Raw genomic sequence first — 18,118 nt, 5'->3', positions numbered from 1 at the left:
TATGTGTTTTGGTTTCGGAAAACGTTTGACCCCAGAACACTCTCATATCAACTTCAGTTTTGTCCAGCGGTCTTGCCACTAACCTTATGAAACAAATATGTGAATGCTGGAGAGTGTTCGTGGTTCTGAATTTAGTCTTATTCATATTTTAAAATATGGTTAAAAAAATAACTTTCCTCGGATCTGGATTGTTGTGGGATAAGTTCCGTCGTACTGCAAACAAACAAAAACCCACTCAAAGTGCTATTGCTGAAAATATAACGCGTGCAAACTTTGTACACCGTGCGCTCATATTAAGATGAATATCTTTAGATGTCACGTGCCTGCAAGCTGTATCGCGTCTCCGTCTTCTCAGCCATAAGTCATCAAAAGGGTCCGACAACATTGGGGACATGTGTCTGCTGCGGGACTTCCCGTGTATATATTTATATTTAAAGGGTGTGCTTTTGTTTACGCACGTTGGTTGGCGGTGTGCGCAACCTGTGAGATTGATGCTCCGGGCAGGTAGTTATGGTGTCATGCATTCGTTTGGGACATAGCTTGTCCGGAGAAAATCTCTAAAGTTTTGTTTCTTTCTTGTATTTAGCTGCCATTATATACGCCAACGTTTACGTAACGTACACTATCTATGAATGGATAACCATGTTTTTTATATAGAAAGTTGAATATTCTTAATTCTGTGTACTTCCATTTATTTAAAAATGCAATGCGTATTTAATTTCAAAGTAACATACAGAACAAAAAACCTAACATTGCCCCATCGCTTTCTTTATCACAGTTTTATTATTTAAAAAATAAAAAAAGTTTCAATCGTTGCACGCTGTAGTGCATAATCTTATTAAGCTTTGGGTTGACTTCAAAGCTAATCATGAAATTGTTTTAATCATGAAATTGTAACAACACGTGCTTTCTATTTTTTTTTTATTTTCAGCTCCTGTTTCCTCTTGACACAAAGGAAGTATCACACACCTAAAGTTTTTTTTTCTTCTGCCACGTAATTTATATTACACCATCTGTATTGGTATTTGTAACAATGCCGTCAATTGTCTTACCAAACCTCGATAAGAAAATCATAGAGGTGAGATATGTCATGCGTTCTCCCCATCTTGCGATGTAGCCGATGGCGCTAGGAAAGAGTCATGTGGCCTTAGAGGCCATCACATGTCGCGCATCAAGGAAATGATAACATCTCTTCTAAAAGACTCTACTTCTGCACCCATCTTATCCAGTATTTCGCTTATCTGTCGCGCGACTATGATACGTTTATCTCGTAATATTTTACATATGAACGAATGATGATTTCTAGAAAAATAAACACGTGTGGAACGGGCGAGGGGGAGGGGCGCTGCTGGGGACTCGACGTCAAAATAATTCGGCACTAGCTAGGACGAAATGAAAAAGGACGGGCTAAAATGATCACCTTATAGGCAATGACTTTTGTGCTAAGTTCATTCTCAAGTTTGTGCTCTCAATTTCATCAATTTGCGTAATAATTTAGGCGATACACTATGTTATCGCGAAAAATTCAATGCGAATGTGTCACATTCACCCGAGAAGTGTGGTGTAGCACCTCAGTTTCAAACGAAATACTCCCGATTGATATCAAAAATACAATTTATGCTAAACACTTCCCCAAATACCTCTTCCCGACACCAGTATTTCAGAACACATTTTCAACGCCATTTCAAGGGGAAACAACACACTACATCGTAATAGCGTTATCTGCTGGAATCTTCCTCGTTTTGGGTGTATTGAGCCTCTCAACGCTCGATCACACCGCTGTAACAGAACGCTAAGCGAAAGCAGGCGAAGGTCGTACTGCGATGCCCGGAACACGTCTTCGCCCGCTGTGTTAAGCGTCCCCTCCCGCCCATACGCCAAAAGGTGGTCAGGAAGTGGCAGCCAATGACGTCACATAGCCGACATGTCATGCCGGCTTCTGTGGTGCCGCGATCCTAGGTGTGGGTGCCAGATGTCCTGGAAAAAAGATCGAGCGAACGCGAGTGTCAGGGTCGTCAGCGGGTCTCAACTCCGGGCTGCGGAAGCTTCCTTGGACTGCCAAGCCGGAGAGGGACTTGCAGCAGCATGGGCGTCTGCCACCCACATCCAGCATAGCTGATGTGGCACCACCGCGATCGCCGCCGACGACAGCACGACACTCCTACGACGTCATGAGATGGAAATCGAGGGACCACTTTTCAGAACGCGGTAGGTACGCCAGTCGGAGGGAGACGTGCTCCGGGCACCAGAGTCATACCGACGCTCCTCACGTCCTCGGTATATGGCAGGCGATTGTTCTTGCTTCGCCCTGTGTCGATTGCTCTTCCACGTCCACACGGCGCTATTGCTCTTTTGTTTTCTAGGACATCACTTTCGAAGCACCTCGGGATGGGACCTCGTGCACCAGCGAGACGCAGGCGCATGTGTGCTTGACTGACGTATCCGCGAAGGCCGTAAAGATGGCGTGGCATCCCAGGCGCTACAAACAGAGCAGCGCTACGGGAAACTGGGCGACGAGGAGAGCGGCAAGGGCTATGGAAAACGTCGACGGTCCGTTGTTGGGGCCTGCAAAATAAGACGTGTCACGCGTGTGCGCCTCGGCAGTGTCGCTTCAAATGCACGTTAAGAAGCTTTCCCCGCCATAGCCAGCAGAGTATGTGCTCACATTTTTTTTAGCCTCCTAAAGAAAAGATACACACTGAAAGGGTGTATGTGACCTTGCGTTTCCAGTAAACTTTTAGATTTCTGCAATGATGTATCAAGAAGCGTTCAAAATGCGCAGCAGAAAAATAATGCCACAGTAAAAAAAAAAAAGATTCATTGAAGTGAAAGTATACTAACGCTTTGAGCGATGCACCAAAAATTATTTTATGGAAAAAGATCACGTTCATTATTTGAACCCCAGACCTTGAGTCTCAGAGATCAAAACAAAACATCAAAGCTTCAGCGTTGGACATAGAGCAGTCATAGCTGTGCTTTATGCTAATTGTCTCTTAAGTAAGCAATTTTACAAATGAGTATGCCGCTTTCGAGTATATATATATATATATTATTATCCTTGCTGATTGACCCCCCCCTAAAACGCCCCTGGTTTTAAGATCAAAATTAATCTGCGAAAATGTTTTTGTTTTGATATCTTAAACTGAAAATAATCAGCATATATTAAAAGAAAGCTTATACGTTTAGTCTTTTTTTGTCTAGAATTTGGTGCACACCTATAAGAAATGGCCTTGCCAGCTCTCTTTGTTACTGCAAAAAATCACAACAGATGTATTAAAATACAGAGATCTAAGTGAATTCATACACTGCGCAGGCCAGGCGCTTTTTAATACTTTTACCGCCAAACGATATCGACACCCAATAATAAAAACCGAGCCATCGTCACGTCTAAGTCAATTAACATAGATTTAAGGTTTGGAAAGCCATACTACCTGGTGGAGAATAACGTGGAATTAACGCAGGCTGAGGACCATTGGGTTACTGATTCAGTCAATAAAGCCAAATTATCAAGCTTGCATATATATGCCGATGATATGGTAGTCCTATAGGTTCGCACTCCGAGAATAAAATGTCAGGAGGTTCCGTTGGTTAGCTTACCATATCTAGATGTCTCATCATGAGAGTCATCCTCGTCCGAGTAAGAATCCTCAGATGCGAAATACTTTCCGTCTGGAAAGAAACACAAAGTGCGCTGTGCATTTGAAAGGTAAACACAAAAACAGCGATAAGTTTTTAGGTTTCAAACGGCTAGTGAAAGCCATTTGTTCAAAATAGGTTAAATAAGAGTTGTCCCTTTATAAAACGAATTGCTATATTCTGCAGAGAAATAGACCGATAACCCAAACATATATTAAAATCTCTGGGATTTTTGTTTTTTGTTTTATTTTTTCTGAACAAAAATTTTCTTGCTGTTGATATTTTTTTCCTTTAAGGAGCCTTCTCTCCAAGTTTGTTTTCACTCTATATTTATATATAAAGATTTTTTTAAGGTGCCTAATGTGTATTCATGTTCTCAATAAAGTAATACGTTTAATTATCTGCACTAAAATTGCATGAGAATACATAAAATCAGGTTAGCCGTTGTGATTGCCTTAATAGCGAAATCAGTGTCTTGATGTTCGCCAAACATTTTTCAACGGAGTTAACGGGCAAATGGGTCGGTGCTGTACAGCCACTAACCGAGGATATTTAACAATCATCAGGCAGATATAAATACGCAACCGCAGGCGTGCACGCTGTACGACACTGTATGCACGAACACGAGATCAGTGTTTTGACGCCCTTTATTCAGACACCTACCGAGAAGCACTAATTATTACTACTAAAATTGTATTTTCGAACGCGCACTTTACACTGCACAAGTAGGATTTACTGACAGCTTTTCATTTCTAATAAAAAGAAGAAATAATGGACGATCACTTCTTTCTGCTATCAATGTTGCGTTTTGTACTAAGTTAGTGCATACAAAAACCGGTGGGGTCGCGGATCGAGGACACGAATACTGGCTGGATTCTCTAGTAGCGAGATCTCACTCCATGGAGCCTGACGTGTGGTATGTCAAACGTTTGACCACCGATTCTGCATCACATTACCGTGATTGGAGATCTTAAAAACTCTTATATATCTTCAGGAAATCAATGCAGGCAATCTGCAAGAAGCGCTATCAGCGTTCGCGTTCTCATCCGTCCTTCAATATTATAATTTAGCCGTTTTATAGCCTCAAAGTACTTTGAATGGGATGATACTTTAGGTATGGGCCGCGCCGTGATTGCAGCTTCGTGCTTTCAAAACTGCATGGGCTTTAAAAGCGCTGTTTACAGGAAATAATATCATCAGCGCAGTAGTAGCTGTCTTCCTAAAACCAATCAGAATGAAGTGGCCAAATAAAAAAAAATGTGTGCAGGGAATATAAATTTGGAAAATTTCGGAAATAAATATTGAGGCCATTCGTTGCATCCATCTAAACGGTAGGTATCATGCTCTCAAGGGCAAATGAACATCCATTCACAAAGTAGCGTTGATTTATGTTTGACTAGTTCGCTGCGGCTTATGTCGAGATACGACAGCGAGTTACCATCGCAACCAAGCGTTTCGTGGTTCGGTCGCAACGATAACTCGTCTGCGTACCTCGATTAAGTCCTCGTAAACGCTAGTATCGCCGATTAATATATATTAATTATTAAAAATGCTGTCAACCACATACATAATCTGAGCAAACTAAATGTGTTATTAGGCATGTAGACGTCATCAGCAGTCACAGACACACGTATTATTTCCGCTGCCAAGTGACCTAAGCCAAACATGACGACTCGTCTATACAGTATATACAAACACGCACGTTAACAAACCTGTTAATTAGGAGGTCGTTCCGGAGGCGCAAGAAAATTACATAGTCAAACCAAGAGGCCCAAGAATTAATAAGTTTCGCTTTCTCGCCAGCGGGAGTGTCCAGTCCCCGTGCGCAAGAGCCTTCAGAACCAAACGCTTGTCAACCCCTTTGAATTCAATTTTGTCTAGTCTCTCGCCGCTCTAGCTACAAAACAGCTACAGTTGCGCAAAGGTTTGGCACGAAAAAGCGACAGACAAAATAAGAAAAGAAAAAGTTGACAGCGGCGTTTCATTACGCTAATTGCGCGGGAGCGAGAGATCGACCTACGCAGCCCTGACTTTCCGCTCTCAACACAGAAGACCAGCTCCGGTCTTGCTTGTTTGTTTCTCCCTCGCCTCACCAAGCCCCGCCCCCCCCCCTCCCTCTCCCCCTTCCAACCTGGCCTTTTTCTCTGCTAAGCGCGCGGCCGGAGGTTTTATTACTTGGCAGTCAATTAACGCTTTATTAGCGTTTATTAGCTTCGCACTGGAAATAGTGATAACGGCAAAGCAGCTGCGATAACTTTTAAAGTGCTATCTCTGCGAGTCAATTTGACACCGTGCTTTGAGTGCATTGTAGAATTTGGTCAGTGGCCTCACTGACGCGAATGTGACAGTAGTCAATTTACTTGCATGTGCTTACTTTCGCATGCGGTTTAATAAAGTTCTCAATTAGTTTTTAAATGGCAGTCTAGTAGTACCTTTACTAAGGAGGACGACAGGGGAACCTTAAAAGAAGAAAATAGAAACGGCCTGTGGTTCTGGAGTAATTCGTGACAAATTACGTTGAAATGCAACAGCTTTGATTGCCTCATATGAGGACTAAATTCCGCTGTTCTAATTGCGCCAATCTCTACAACGGTTTCCTAGACATTAATTGCCTGTGTATTTGATGCCCTGGCCACCTTTGACTTTTCGGTGTCTCCATGGCACGTCGAGCACGGTCATACTCAGCGTGCCACCGCTCCTGTTCTGCCTTCTCCTCTTCAGTCCGCTTGTTCCTATTGCGAGGCACTGGGAACACTTGGGCACATCCAGTAAGCGTCTCGTCCCGCGACACACGCAGTAAAGAGAGGGGGATGGCGCGTAGACTTAAAAAAAAGCCCGTGCGTCTACTTTCCCCCGCACAAGACTCGGAGAGCCAATCACCGCAACATACGGAGGCAGCTCAGCGAATGACGATGCAGAAACATTTGTTTAGACCAAAAAACGCAGTCTGAGTTGTGATATTAAGCAATGCAAAACGTCACGCTTGCATTGCTTAATGTCACAACTCAGGCTGAGTTTTTTGTTCTAAACTTACGTTTCGGCATCGTCATTCGCTGAGCTGCCTCCGTAAGTTGTGGTGATTGCCTCTATGAGTGTTGTGCGGGAAAGTAGACGCACGGGCTTTTTTCACTGTATGTCGGCGTAACAGCTGGCTGTCGCGACAGAGAATCAGCGAATGAATGGAAAACACGGCGCTCGGTTCTTTATCTGCTACGCTATTCATCTCGAACGAACTAGAATGGTCGGGAAAGAGCTCGAGCGAGACTGACTAGGCAATGTCACCTGGCCTTCTTTTCTTTTACGCTCGGGGTAAGAGCATAGGCAACCTGCAGTGCTGTTTGGTCTGGCACTATCCAGCGACTGAAGCAAGAAACATTGTCTATGCCTGGGAGTGGCGGCTGCACTGCTTAAACGTGAGCTATTACTCTGGTGGTGCTGCTTAGCCTACTGTCTGAAGCAAGAAATACTGTGTAGGCCAGGAAGCCGTGATCGCATAACATTCCAGTACAGCGGAAGCTACGGCCCTGGCGGGCCACTCGGAACGTGACTACGTATCACCGAAGTGCGCTTTTATTGCGAAGAAGTTTCAGGCTTTTGCTGCGTCATGCTCCAATATGTGTGCTTTGCGCTCGTATACGTAACGCATATCGAAGCCGTCGGCACGCAATGTGGGGCTTATCGTTCATTCTTTGCCAAGCTACAACGAGACAGGGCATAACCGTGGGCTCTCACGCTGCTGGCGCCGCCTGGCTGTTGCCGGCTGGCTATACGCGACTCTTCTAGATAAACGGAGAAGCGCATACTGTCGATCATGCACGCAGCAATATAGCAATAAATAGCAGTAAGTTTTCGGCTTCTAGCATACAAAATAATTTTTCAAGCACCAATAAAATACACAATTAAAATATTAATAGTTTTCTTATTTTAGTTCAATAACTTTTTGTTTGTAAACAATGCGGCATGGTGTTAAAATAATACCGCTAATATATATATATATATATATATATATATATATATATATATATATATATATATATATATATATATATATATATATATATATATATATATATATTGTAATCACGTTTTGGTGTGGCATACTGATCTCTCAAAGCTTCAAGAAGTACTCACCTCAGACACGAGTCATGTGTTTTGAGCAGACAGTCGGCTTAAATTCGAGTATATATTATGAATATGAATATATGCCTTAAGTGTTATCAAAAACTTTATAAAATCAGCTACAATCCCTATGATGCAGAGACGCGTCCTATATAAATTCTACAGACACCAGGAATATCCTACCCCGTGAGGACGTGCTATGGCGGAGGCTAAAATGAAAGATTAATAAAAGAGCTAACCATGTGTTTTTCTGGCTCATGCGGCTGCTATATTAGAAATCGGACTGGGTCTAAATTGTGAAGAATACCGGTGTGATGATGTGACTCAATGTGGAAAAGGAGAAGTGCAAGTCAACCCATGGATTGGCCCAGAGGGAGAAAGGAAGATGACGAAGAAGGGGAGTTTTGGGAGTGCGTGCAGAGAGGGCGTGGAAGAAGACTGGCCGAGGAGAACGTGCAGAGAGCGGAACGACACCATCGGCCAGGGCAATCGGCGGCCTCCTACTGTCTGACCAGCAGCCTGTTCCAGCGAGGGCAGCGAATAGAAACCTACACTGCCCCCGGCTTCCTACAGCGCGAGCGCTTGGTGCGGTAACTCTGGGGCCGCCGACGGAAGCCAACCGCTCCCGCTCCTGGCTTCCAGCCACAACCGTGGGCCGACAACGACAGCACACAACACACTGCTGCACAAGAATCCAAAGACATGGTGACTGATGCGTTTTCCTTTCTTTCATTTCTTTAACTAAGTTTTCTTTCTTTCTATAAGCATATGAACTCTCATTTTTTTGTATATACAAGTTTTTATGAAAAACGAAGGACATTGTATCTTGTCAATTATTAACCCCAAAGAACCTCGCAACAACCGGATAAACGCCAAATTAAGTTCAAGTATAAGCCACTTTCTTATAACACTTTCTTATGAACAAAGATTGCGCGTATTTTATGGCACAGCGTATGGAGACCAATTAATAAAAATTCACTTAAAGGAGGCCGGAAAGTTAAAATAAGCATTGCTTTTTAGTGTGTAACGAAGTGGTAATCCGCACTGTGATTATGAACGTAAAATTTACGTCTCTACTGAGATTGAGTTTTCTGATCCAAACGTGATTCAAAAGTACAACATTCACTAGTCTCCTGTATCGACTGTCTTGTGCACCCTTTTTCTGATATATTGTTTATTCAATATCCACACGTGATATCCACCCGTCAGGATGATGTTGCAATCGTTTAATCACCAGAAATGCTTTCATTCGCAGGAACCTGCTGGCGCGGCGCATTCGATCGAACGCTTGGGAACCAGCTCATAATCTCGACAAAACATGTGATGCCCTTCATTTGGAGTTTAGCGTTTTGAAAGCTTATTCTTGAGCAAAATAAGAGTGATGTGAAAGTTTTTGTATCTACCGCAGCAATTTAAAATAAAAGAACCTTTCACAATATACATTATTTGTCGGAAATAAGTTTTTAGTCAAATAAATAAACACACCTGTCTCGAGCCAAGCTCTACCAAGATGAGTGTGTCAAACGAAATACGAGTGTAAAGTTCTACGCAGGACTCCTTCTCTTAAAGGAGCTGTGCAACAGTTTCAGTGCTTTGCTTAAATAATTGGGGAGTTGGTGTCTCGACCTTCCTGAAGTAAAGAACAAAAAACCGGTTTTGCCTGCATGTTCTAGTTTTTAATTTAAAAATGGACAAAGATTGAGCTTTTCGACACCTCTCAATTCCTTTACCACCTCCCGAGTCACGCAGTCTGAGTTGTGACATTAAGGAATGCGAAAACGTCACGCCCTTGCATCGCTGAATATCGCAACTCAGGCTGCGTTCTTTGGTCTAAACATATGTTTCGGCATCGTCATTCGCTGAGCTGCCTCCGTAAGTTGGGTGATTGGCTCTCCGAGCGTTCTGCGAGAAAGTAGACGCACGGGCCTTTTTTAGAGTGTACTCAATTTAAGACCTACGCCTTATTTGGTTTACTCAGTACAGAGTTTTTACATCCCGCCCATCTCGTTGAGGTAGTGAAAATTCTGACTGAACCTCTCGGACTTCCATCATCAATTTAGTTAAGGTGTAAGTCTTTTCAACAAATGGAGGCCGGAGAAAAGTCAGTGAACTTTTAGAAATGGGAAGTGTCCATGAGGAAGCCACTAGGTACATCTGCAGGGAAGCCGACATCTCTTTGACTAGAGTCGAGGAAAGTTACCTCCTTTTTCTGACAAGGTGTTAAAGGAAATATTCTGTGAACATTAAAAATAAAAGTGGTGAAAAAAAAAAAAAAACGCCAATCTTTACACAAGATACCTGAAAAAAAGTTAAAACAAGGATATATGTTTTGTACAACTGGTAGCTTCATTTTCGGAGTTTTCCGGATAAATCCGTATCCAAAATTTTTTTTACTGGCGAGTGTTTTTTCTTGTAAAAGCTTGGTCTGCTGGGCAAGTTGGTAGTGGACATACATATTAGCGTTTGTCCTGCGTGCTTCTTCCGTCTTTTTGTCCCGTATCTTTTGCGCTATTTTTAATATGAATGTTTTTCTTAATTTTTTCCGATTTATTCAAAACCTTGGAATCCCATCTAAGGTGCGCAGGAGGTTGCGGAGAGCCGAGAGACTTTCGGTGCGTAAATATATGCGTATTCAAAGAAATTGTTTTACGTTTCCTTCACTGAAGCAATGTTTTTAGAGGTAAGCGTAATACACAAGTAAAACAAGGACATTTTCATGACACGTTGCGATGACTTAATTACGTCACCGGGGATCGTCACGAGATTTAGGTGTTCACATATTAAAGGGCGTGGAAATGTTGATAATTGCTTACGAAAATTATTGGTATTTAAAAAAGGAGGTAAGGTTTTTCAACTAAGGAACTTCTTGAGAAGGTCACCGCTCTCGAATGCAATACTCGTTAATACGTATATTGGTCGCTTTACCACCGAGACGAGAAAATTAAGGGGAGCGCTGCCGGGGTATACGTTGCCGCTTTTGCGAGACCCATGACAAGAGTTCCGGTGCTAGACTGAGGGCGAATAGAAATTACGGATGTTTACTATGCCATTCATTCCCACTGCCTTGAGACAGCGGCCTCCTTCCTTCGGTAGGGCATAAACAACCACACAAACAAGAATAGGCGCTCGAACGCGCCAGCTAAGCTCACCTTCCAGCCCGTCCCGCGATACTTGGAAGCCAGTGGCCGCTAATCAATTTATGGGTCTCCGCGCGGAGGCTTAGCCTGGGCGAAAGACGCAGCTGTTGTAGACAGAGACTTCAACCCTGCCTGGTTGTCGTCGTCAGAGTTCTGCCCGCGCTGCGTGAGATCCCGTCTTCAACCTCTTGAAGCACGGTAGCTGGTTATTTTATTTATACGATTTACTCCGATGCTGGTGCTTGAGACTAGCGCATATGAGAATTTTTTGTGTGTTTGTGTGTGCAATGACTGTCGAAGTGCCCAAGTGGTAGGGTCGTTTGCGTGAGGTAGTTCGTGATCAAGGATCCGTCTCTTCGAGGTTTACGCGCCAAAACAAAAACAAAAAGAAGAAAAAGAGATCGGTGTCGCTTTGTGCTTGCTTTGTATGGAGTCTTCTGGCGATCGATTTCGGGCTTTTTGTTTTATCACCTTTAGTTTTTTATGTCACTCTGATAGAGCACAGGCACGTGCGGTCTCTGGTGCGAACACTTTTTTTTTTTATAGCCTTAGGTAGTTGTTCTGCGCCGTCTATAGTCTTACCAGAATGCTAAAAGCGATTTTTATTCAAAGATATCGTTGAAAATAAAATACTTATCTCGATTACTTTCGTTTTTTGCACTGAGTTATTCATTTATTGCATAATAAAGCGGAAAACTATGCTAGACGTGAGATTTTTTCTTACTTAAATTGTAAAACTTGCAAGTTGAATAAAATATTTACATAAAATTAATGTGATTGCTTTGTATAACCTACCAATAAATCTCAAGGATCAGTAGTTCTTTAGAACAGTTGTAGATATAAAGTGTATTTTTTTAAGGGCGCCAATGTCTATTTTTTATTTTTTTAGATATCAACTTCTTCATTGTCAGCAATAAAAAAATGTGCGTCCATCCGGTACATTTTATTTCAGAGAAAGTATGTAGAAATTTTCGAATTTCATTTTACGCGCCCTTCAAACTGTACGCGGACGCAGCGCTTGCTTGAAGTCAGGCAGAGCACAAAATCGTAGATTGCAACATAGCGGCAGCATTCAAGTGTAGAAGCTTTCCTCGGCGTTATTGCAACTACTGGTTTAATTGAAACCATGTAATTTTTTCGCATACATTATAATCTATACAAAAAAAAATTGTATAGATTGGGAAAGACAGAGACAAACGTTGTGGTCGAGTATGTTAATGCCCCCCAACTCGGAGCACGCGGAGCGAAAGATCGCGTTGTGGAGACGAGGGATCCTATCTACACCCCTGCCCGTCTCAATCTGGATCAGTATCCGTACCTACTTTCGATTGTGTATTACTAGAGTTTTAGTTCACCGTACGTTAAAGTTGTGCGTACGCAGAAATATTTGCGTGTCAGCAGTGCGCATGCACCAAACCCCATAAAATGGCTAGCGTATTCCGTACGCACGTAACGATGATGATTCTGCGCTGCGGGTTAGCGCGTTTCGCGGGAAACTCTAGAGATATCTCGGGGCCAGCAAGAGCACGTTTCAAGATGACCGTTGCCTTGAATGGCGTAGCATGGGCAACGTGGTGTTCGCGAAGTTGAGTTTTAATTGTGAAATCACGTGGTGTTCAGTTCTGCAATTCTTTCCGAAGCCTACCGCAGTCGAATCAGATCGGTGTGCACCTCAAGCACTGTATAGTGCAAATGTTCACAGCTCACAATGTGCGTGAACGTTGCAATCCGCTCAACGCCCCTTTGCGCAGTTCACCGCCGACGAACGAACAACTCTCTCAAAAAAAAAAGCGCCGTCGCCGTGCTGAGGGCGTCAGTAGGTCATGAAGTTCTTCCCGCGATAGCATTGATAAAAGCTGCTTTTCTTCTCGTCTCGTAACCTCCGAGACTCCGTATCTCGCAAAAAGGCGCACTTGACCAGGCAGCTGCGGCTGGGTTTAATTTGAAACAAAAATGATTCGAAACGTTTTCATTTTCAATACTTATTTTGAGGAGCATGGTGACGCTGTTGTAAGCACGTGGATTTTTACGGCTCTGGTAAACTGTATCAAGATCGTTCGAGATGTTTACTCGGCAACGTTTACGGAACGCACAACTAAAATCGGACCGAGCAGGTAATTTTTAGCGTACTCTATATTATTACATATTGCGTATGTAAGCGCCAGCAACGCTATACCAAAATTGTCTACTGCTGCGTGACGCACGTTACAGACCCGGAGTTAGGGTCACCCTGCCCTTGCTAAAGTTCACATCTACAGCGGGGATACACCGGACATCCACTGGGGCTAGTCTCCCGCTGTGTTCACGCCCCCACAACACAATTATAGTGTTTTGTGATGATACCCAGATTTATAATTTTATACTTGAAACATTACAGTTTTTTCATGAATAAAACACCTATTTATTTAAAACGCTATACAAAATTCAAAAGCCTTAAAGTGTAGTGGTTTTCTTAAATATAGTTCTCTCTTGGTGGCGATCAATGCAGCATCAGCCATTTGTTTTCTCATTCGTTGTTTTTTTAGTAAAACAAGCTTGGCTTGCGTCCCGTGTATCTGGATGGTTGCTTGCGTCTAGGCAACCACCCGAAATAAACAACCTAAGGGAATAGACGGATTCGTGAAAGTAAGTCATATCCTACAATATGGTTGATAAAAAAATATCCGACTTAAGACCCTCCTCACACGAGGACTCAAACACGAATTGTGGCTTTGTGACAGACTTGCAGTACATGTGCATATGTGTGTTTTCTCAGCTCTTTTCTTAGGGACTTGAGTGTTGCTGGAGATTATGCAATATCTGCTTTTTTTTTCTTAGCCTACAGTTCACCGCGAGTGAGGTAGAGAACATATCAATAAATTACCGTGATAGGAATTACGACCGTAGGGGTGCTTGTCAGCCTGCTGCGAATCGAGGCTCTGCTGCTGTCGAGAGTGCGGAGACAGTTCTGTCAAAGAAAAGGGAAAGAATAAAACCAAATAAATGATTGAACAAACTATTTCCGTCCAAGCCAAACCAACCGATGTTTTTGTGCCACACCTGACGAAGCGAACAAGTTTACCGAAATGAACCAGCTCTATTTTATTGTCGTTGACGTATTTTTAAAGCTCGAAAGGAAGACACATATTCGGCCTTGTACTGATACAGGGCATATAATGGTGCTTTGCTGATAACAGTGAACACAACTTCTCTGAAGTCAGCGGCGGTAAATTCTTAATGTTCCTATTCACCTGCACTAAGCCTCCTAGGGGGGATTCCAGTATGTCCAGTTTGCGTTTGTTTTGGGCGAAGCCTTATATTGTTATCAGCGGGTACTACGTTTTACTCTTTGATATAGGCAATTCGCGCTTTTTCTTTTACGGTGCTCTGTAAACGCTATACATATCACTATCCGTGTAACGTCTATACTAGGCATATTTTACCTGAAGTCTAACTTGGCAAAAAAATATACATCCACACATGTGTAAATTTGGAGAAAGCTTACCAAATTTAATCTAATAACCCTCGGTGGAAATAAGCAATCTTATACTTTCTTAACCATAGGAATGTTATCGGCACTAACGTAAAGACCTTCATCAATACATATTATGAATATTATAGTGATACTGCAGCAATGCTGACTTCGGATGAAGGGCCCTGAGTGTAAGGGGAAAAATGAAGGTCATGAGAGCTGCAGTATATCACTGCCGAAATCTCGTAAACAAATCTCGTATAACTAGGTATATGTTTTAGAAACTGCAAGATACTTTTCAGTGCGATCATACACAACAAAAAGTTCTTGAGCGATAATGGAGACCAATCCTGTGAGACCAATAGCGTAATCTGCGCTAGACCCGTAGACAGAACTCTACATGTTGCAGAAAAGGTGGTTCATTCATAATTTCAGTTACCCACGCTCAAAAAAAAAATTTTTTTCGTATTCTTTGATTCTAACCTTAAAATTGTATTAGAAATTATTTCGAATTAAAAAACAAAAAACCTTACCATTACTGCAAGTTTGAAACAACACATTATTTTACCAAATTTGTCCGGTATTTCACCTCTCTCTAAAATCAATTAAGCGCATGCCAGTGAATCCTTTAGGTACAGAAATTCAGTGTGTTGAGGCAAATTATAGGCCCCAGTTTTGTCTATAATTACACTCTAAAAAAAGCCCATGTGACTACTTTTCCGCGCAACGCTCGGAGAACCAATCACCGCAACGTACGGAGGCAGCTCAGCGAATGACGACGCCGAAACATATGTTTAGACCAAAAAACGCAGTCTGAGTTGTGACATTAACCAAGGCAAGCGTGACGTTTTGCATCGCTTAAAGGGGTGGTGCAACGATTTTCGGACTTCGGTCAAAGATTTCTGGAAGTTGCCCCCTGACACTTCTGAAGTAAAGAACAGAAAACCGATTTCGCCTGCGTGTCCTAGTTGTTGCGTAAAAAAAAAAAAGATAAAGATTGGCATTTCGGGCACCCCTCAACTCACTCCCAGCCTTCAGGGTCACACCTGGTCGCACTCCCAGTGACGTCATTCGGAGTGCCGTGTAGTTTCCCGTGTGCTATCTCGGAGGACGCTTCCCTTCCCTCTCTCTGCGTACATTAGCGGGCGGTGTGCTGCAGCTTAGAGCCGAGCGAGGTCACGTAATCTTTCCGCCGTAGTTCCTTCGGCTGCCACTTGGGGCTGCAGGTGGGGGAAAAAGCTCGACTTTTGCTCTGCGATTATGCAGCGGAATCGCGACATTTTTAATGAAGGAAGTGTTTTCTCTATCCTTTGGGACACGATAAACAACGTAAAAATGACGAGATGCAAATTCTTTTAATCATAAAATCGTTGCACAGCCCCTTTAATGTCACACCTCAGACTGCGTTTTTTGGTCTAAGCATATGTTTCGGCATCGTCATTCGCTGAGCTGCCTCCCTAAGTTACGGTGATTGGCTCTCCAAGTGTTTTGCGGGAAAGTAGTCACATGGTCTTTTTTTAGAGTGTAGACAAATCAGGAAGAGCCGCACGTGTGAAGAGCCAACAAGCTGTCCGATTGATAAATATGCATTAGCAAAAATATGATCAGAGCACTTATAAGTTTTATTTAAATAAACATTAATGTATGTACAAAAAGCACCGTGAAACGTGGCTATCACGAGTGCTCTGAGGAATTGTGTCATGAAACATCAATTACGTCATTAACCATGACCTGGCACAGTTCAAGCGCGCTTGAAATGTTTGTAAAAAACTATTTTTTTCTTTATTCGAAAGGTTGCTTGTGTACCTTCAATCAGAAAAACAAAGTCCTCCCTGCGCTTTGCAGGAAGGGAGTCACGAGAAAAGGTTCATAAAGAATATTGACCTCTAGGCACGTAAATCCTGCAATATCGATTGAACGAAAACGGTCGAATGCCATCCTTCAATAATAAAAATAATCGGGGGAAATGGCTTAGGATAAAAACTGCGTCAATCTAGGCCACTCGATACGTTTGAATGATTCATGTAACTACAGAAATAAATGAAAAAAAGCAAACGTGTCAACTGAGCATAATTTAACTTACTTCATGCTCGATTTGCAGATAGTTGATGCCCTATTTTGCGGTCATTTAAGGCTATAAAATATTTCGAGATATCAAGTGCAGAGGAGATCTCAAACCCACTTCCGAGCGTGGCCAGTTGATGGAAGGCTGTCCGGTTCCTGCCGTGTCTGTGCTTCTCCATGGGGAGCTCTGGATTGAAGAAAGTGCGCTCTTGGTTCTATATATATGCAAGAACGTCCTTGATATAGATGCAAGTTTTAAATGTGTTTAAAGAAAACTTTTTAATTTGTATTTGAATACATTGTTGTTAATAATAATACATCAAACCACTATTTTATAGTAGTGTAGATATCATTTGAAGAAATTGCAATACCTTTTAATAACTCTACTTTGCTTCCAGGTTTCCTTTATTTATAATATACATAATTTAAAAGTATATAAACTAAAATGTGAAAATATAGAGTAAACTGATGCACATACATAACTTTTCTTATTTTCAAACTATAGCATATAATGTAAGATGTTCATAGAAGTTACGCGATCAAGAAGGAATAAAAGTAACACGACAACCAGGTAATAGAGTCATGATAAATAGGGGCCACGCTTGCATCCTTATACGAAGTGAAACAAGAACCAATTTGGCACTATTGTATTCTTGTAATCAATTAGTCCCGAAGTTTTCTTCTTATTTTTTCTGTTCATGTTTGGAGGGCGTTGTGCACAATACACTTTAAGAGGAACTTGGCTGCACTCATCAAGACAAAATGTTTTTCTGCTATTGTTCCAAGACCTGACTTTTAGAAACGGGCAGCTCACGCCCGATATACATGAGCGGCGGAACCTTCCCCACCCTCGCGGCCAAAAAGTGAAACAAAGGAACTGTTATGAAATGAGCCCCGTGGTAGTCGCAATTATAAAGCGGTGTATAAATGACAGACAGAAACACTTCTCTACAAAAGTCTTTCTGCTCCTTTGCAAAGGCAGAAACGCTTCTGTATATATATATATATATATATATATATAAAAACAGAAGCGTTTCTTATTATATATATACTGCTACGAAAAAAAAAATACGGTTTGCCATGGGTACCATGGCAGTGACAACGGTGATGAGCCCGCAGCGGTCGGTTCGAATTAAACTCCTCACTGAGTAGACGTATCATCTACTCAATGATTAAGTATAACATCTCTTCTGCACACGAGAAGGCACTGTTTAACAGGGTTAGTCGATCTACGCACAACTTCTAGCGTGTTGACAATCTTACATTACACTAAATATTAATTATTTTCATTGATCCTACTTTAATCAGCTAACTACTGGTGTATAGCATTTTGTTCATTTATATTCTATGGTAACTGGAATATATCAGCAGTCGCCTTCCTTTCAACTAATTTGATTCGATAAAGTAATGTTTAAAGTGTCCAGTTCGTATCTGGCTGGCATACAAGCATGACTCTGTGCAAATGTTATAGCGTCGAAGCAGTAAGTCGTCTCTGAATGCAAACTATGTTCAAATATTCGCAGCGAACAATCGCTGGGAACATCACAATCAGTTGTTATTACTGGTAAGATCTAGAACAAGTTTCTTCCAGTAGCTATGAAACGAATAAAAAATGAACTATTTTACTATGGAGTATGATCGATTATTGAATTGGTAGCAATGCAACTCCAGCCCTTGTACTTCTTTTAATCTGTTGGCCGCAAAAAAAAAA

At 42.1% G+C, this 18,118-nt stretch overlaps 1 protein-coding gene across 1 annotated transcript in view; it reads right to left on the bottom strand.

Moving 5' to 3' along the window:
- Positions 1–904: 904 nt before the first annotated feature.
- The window catches only part of LOC8024452 (lachesin), a 216,959-nt gene continuing 199,745 nt past the window's right edge, over positions 905–18,118 (bottom strand). The window contains exons 7-10 of the mRNA XM_029992181.4: positions 16,526–16,594; positions 13,756–13,839; positions 3,598–3,669; positions 905–2,565 (exon numbers count right to left, since the gene is read on the bottom strand). Coding sequence (XP_029848041.2) covers positions 2,480–2,565; positions 3,598–3,669; positions 13,756–13,839; positions 16,526–16,594 — 311 coding nt within the window. The 3' untranslated portion in view covers positions 905–2,479. The remainder of the gene's footprint in view (positions 2,566–3,597; positions 3,670–13,755; positions 13,840–16,525; positions 16,595–18,118) is intronic.

The sequence above is a fragment of the Ixodes scapularis genome, unplaced genomic scaffold (genome assembly GCF_016920785.2).
Source record: "Ixodes scapularis isolate PalLabHiFi unplaced genomic scaffold, ASM1692078v2 PGA_scaffold1__304_contigs__length_218370807, whole genome shotgun sequence".
Lineage (NCBI taxonomy): Eukaryota > Metazoa > Arthropoda > Arachnida > Ixodida > Ixodidae > Ixodes > Ixodes scapularis.
The sequence above is the reverse complement of the archived record's forward strand: the minus strand, read 5'-3'. Positions and strand labels throughout refer to the sequence as shown.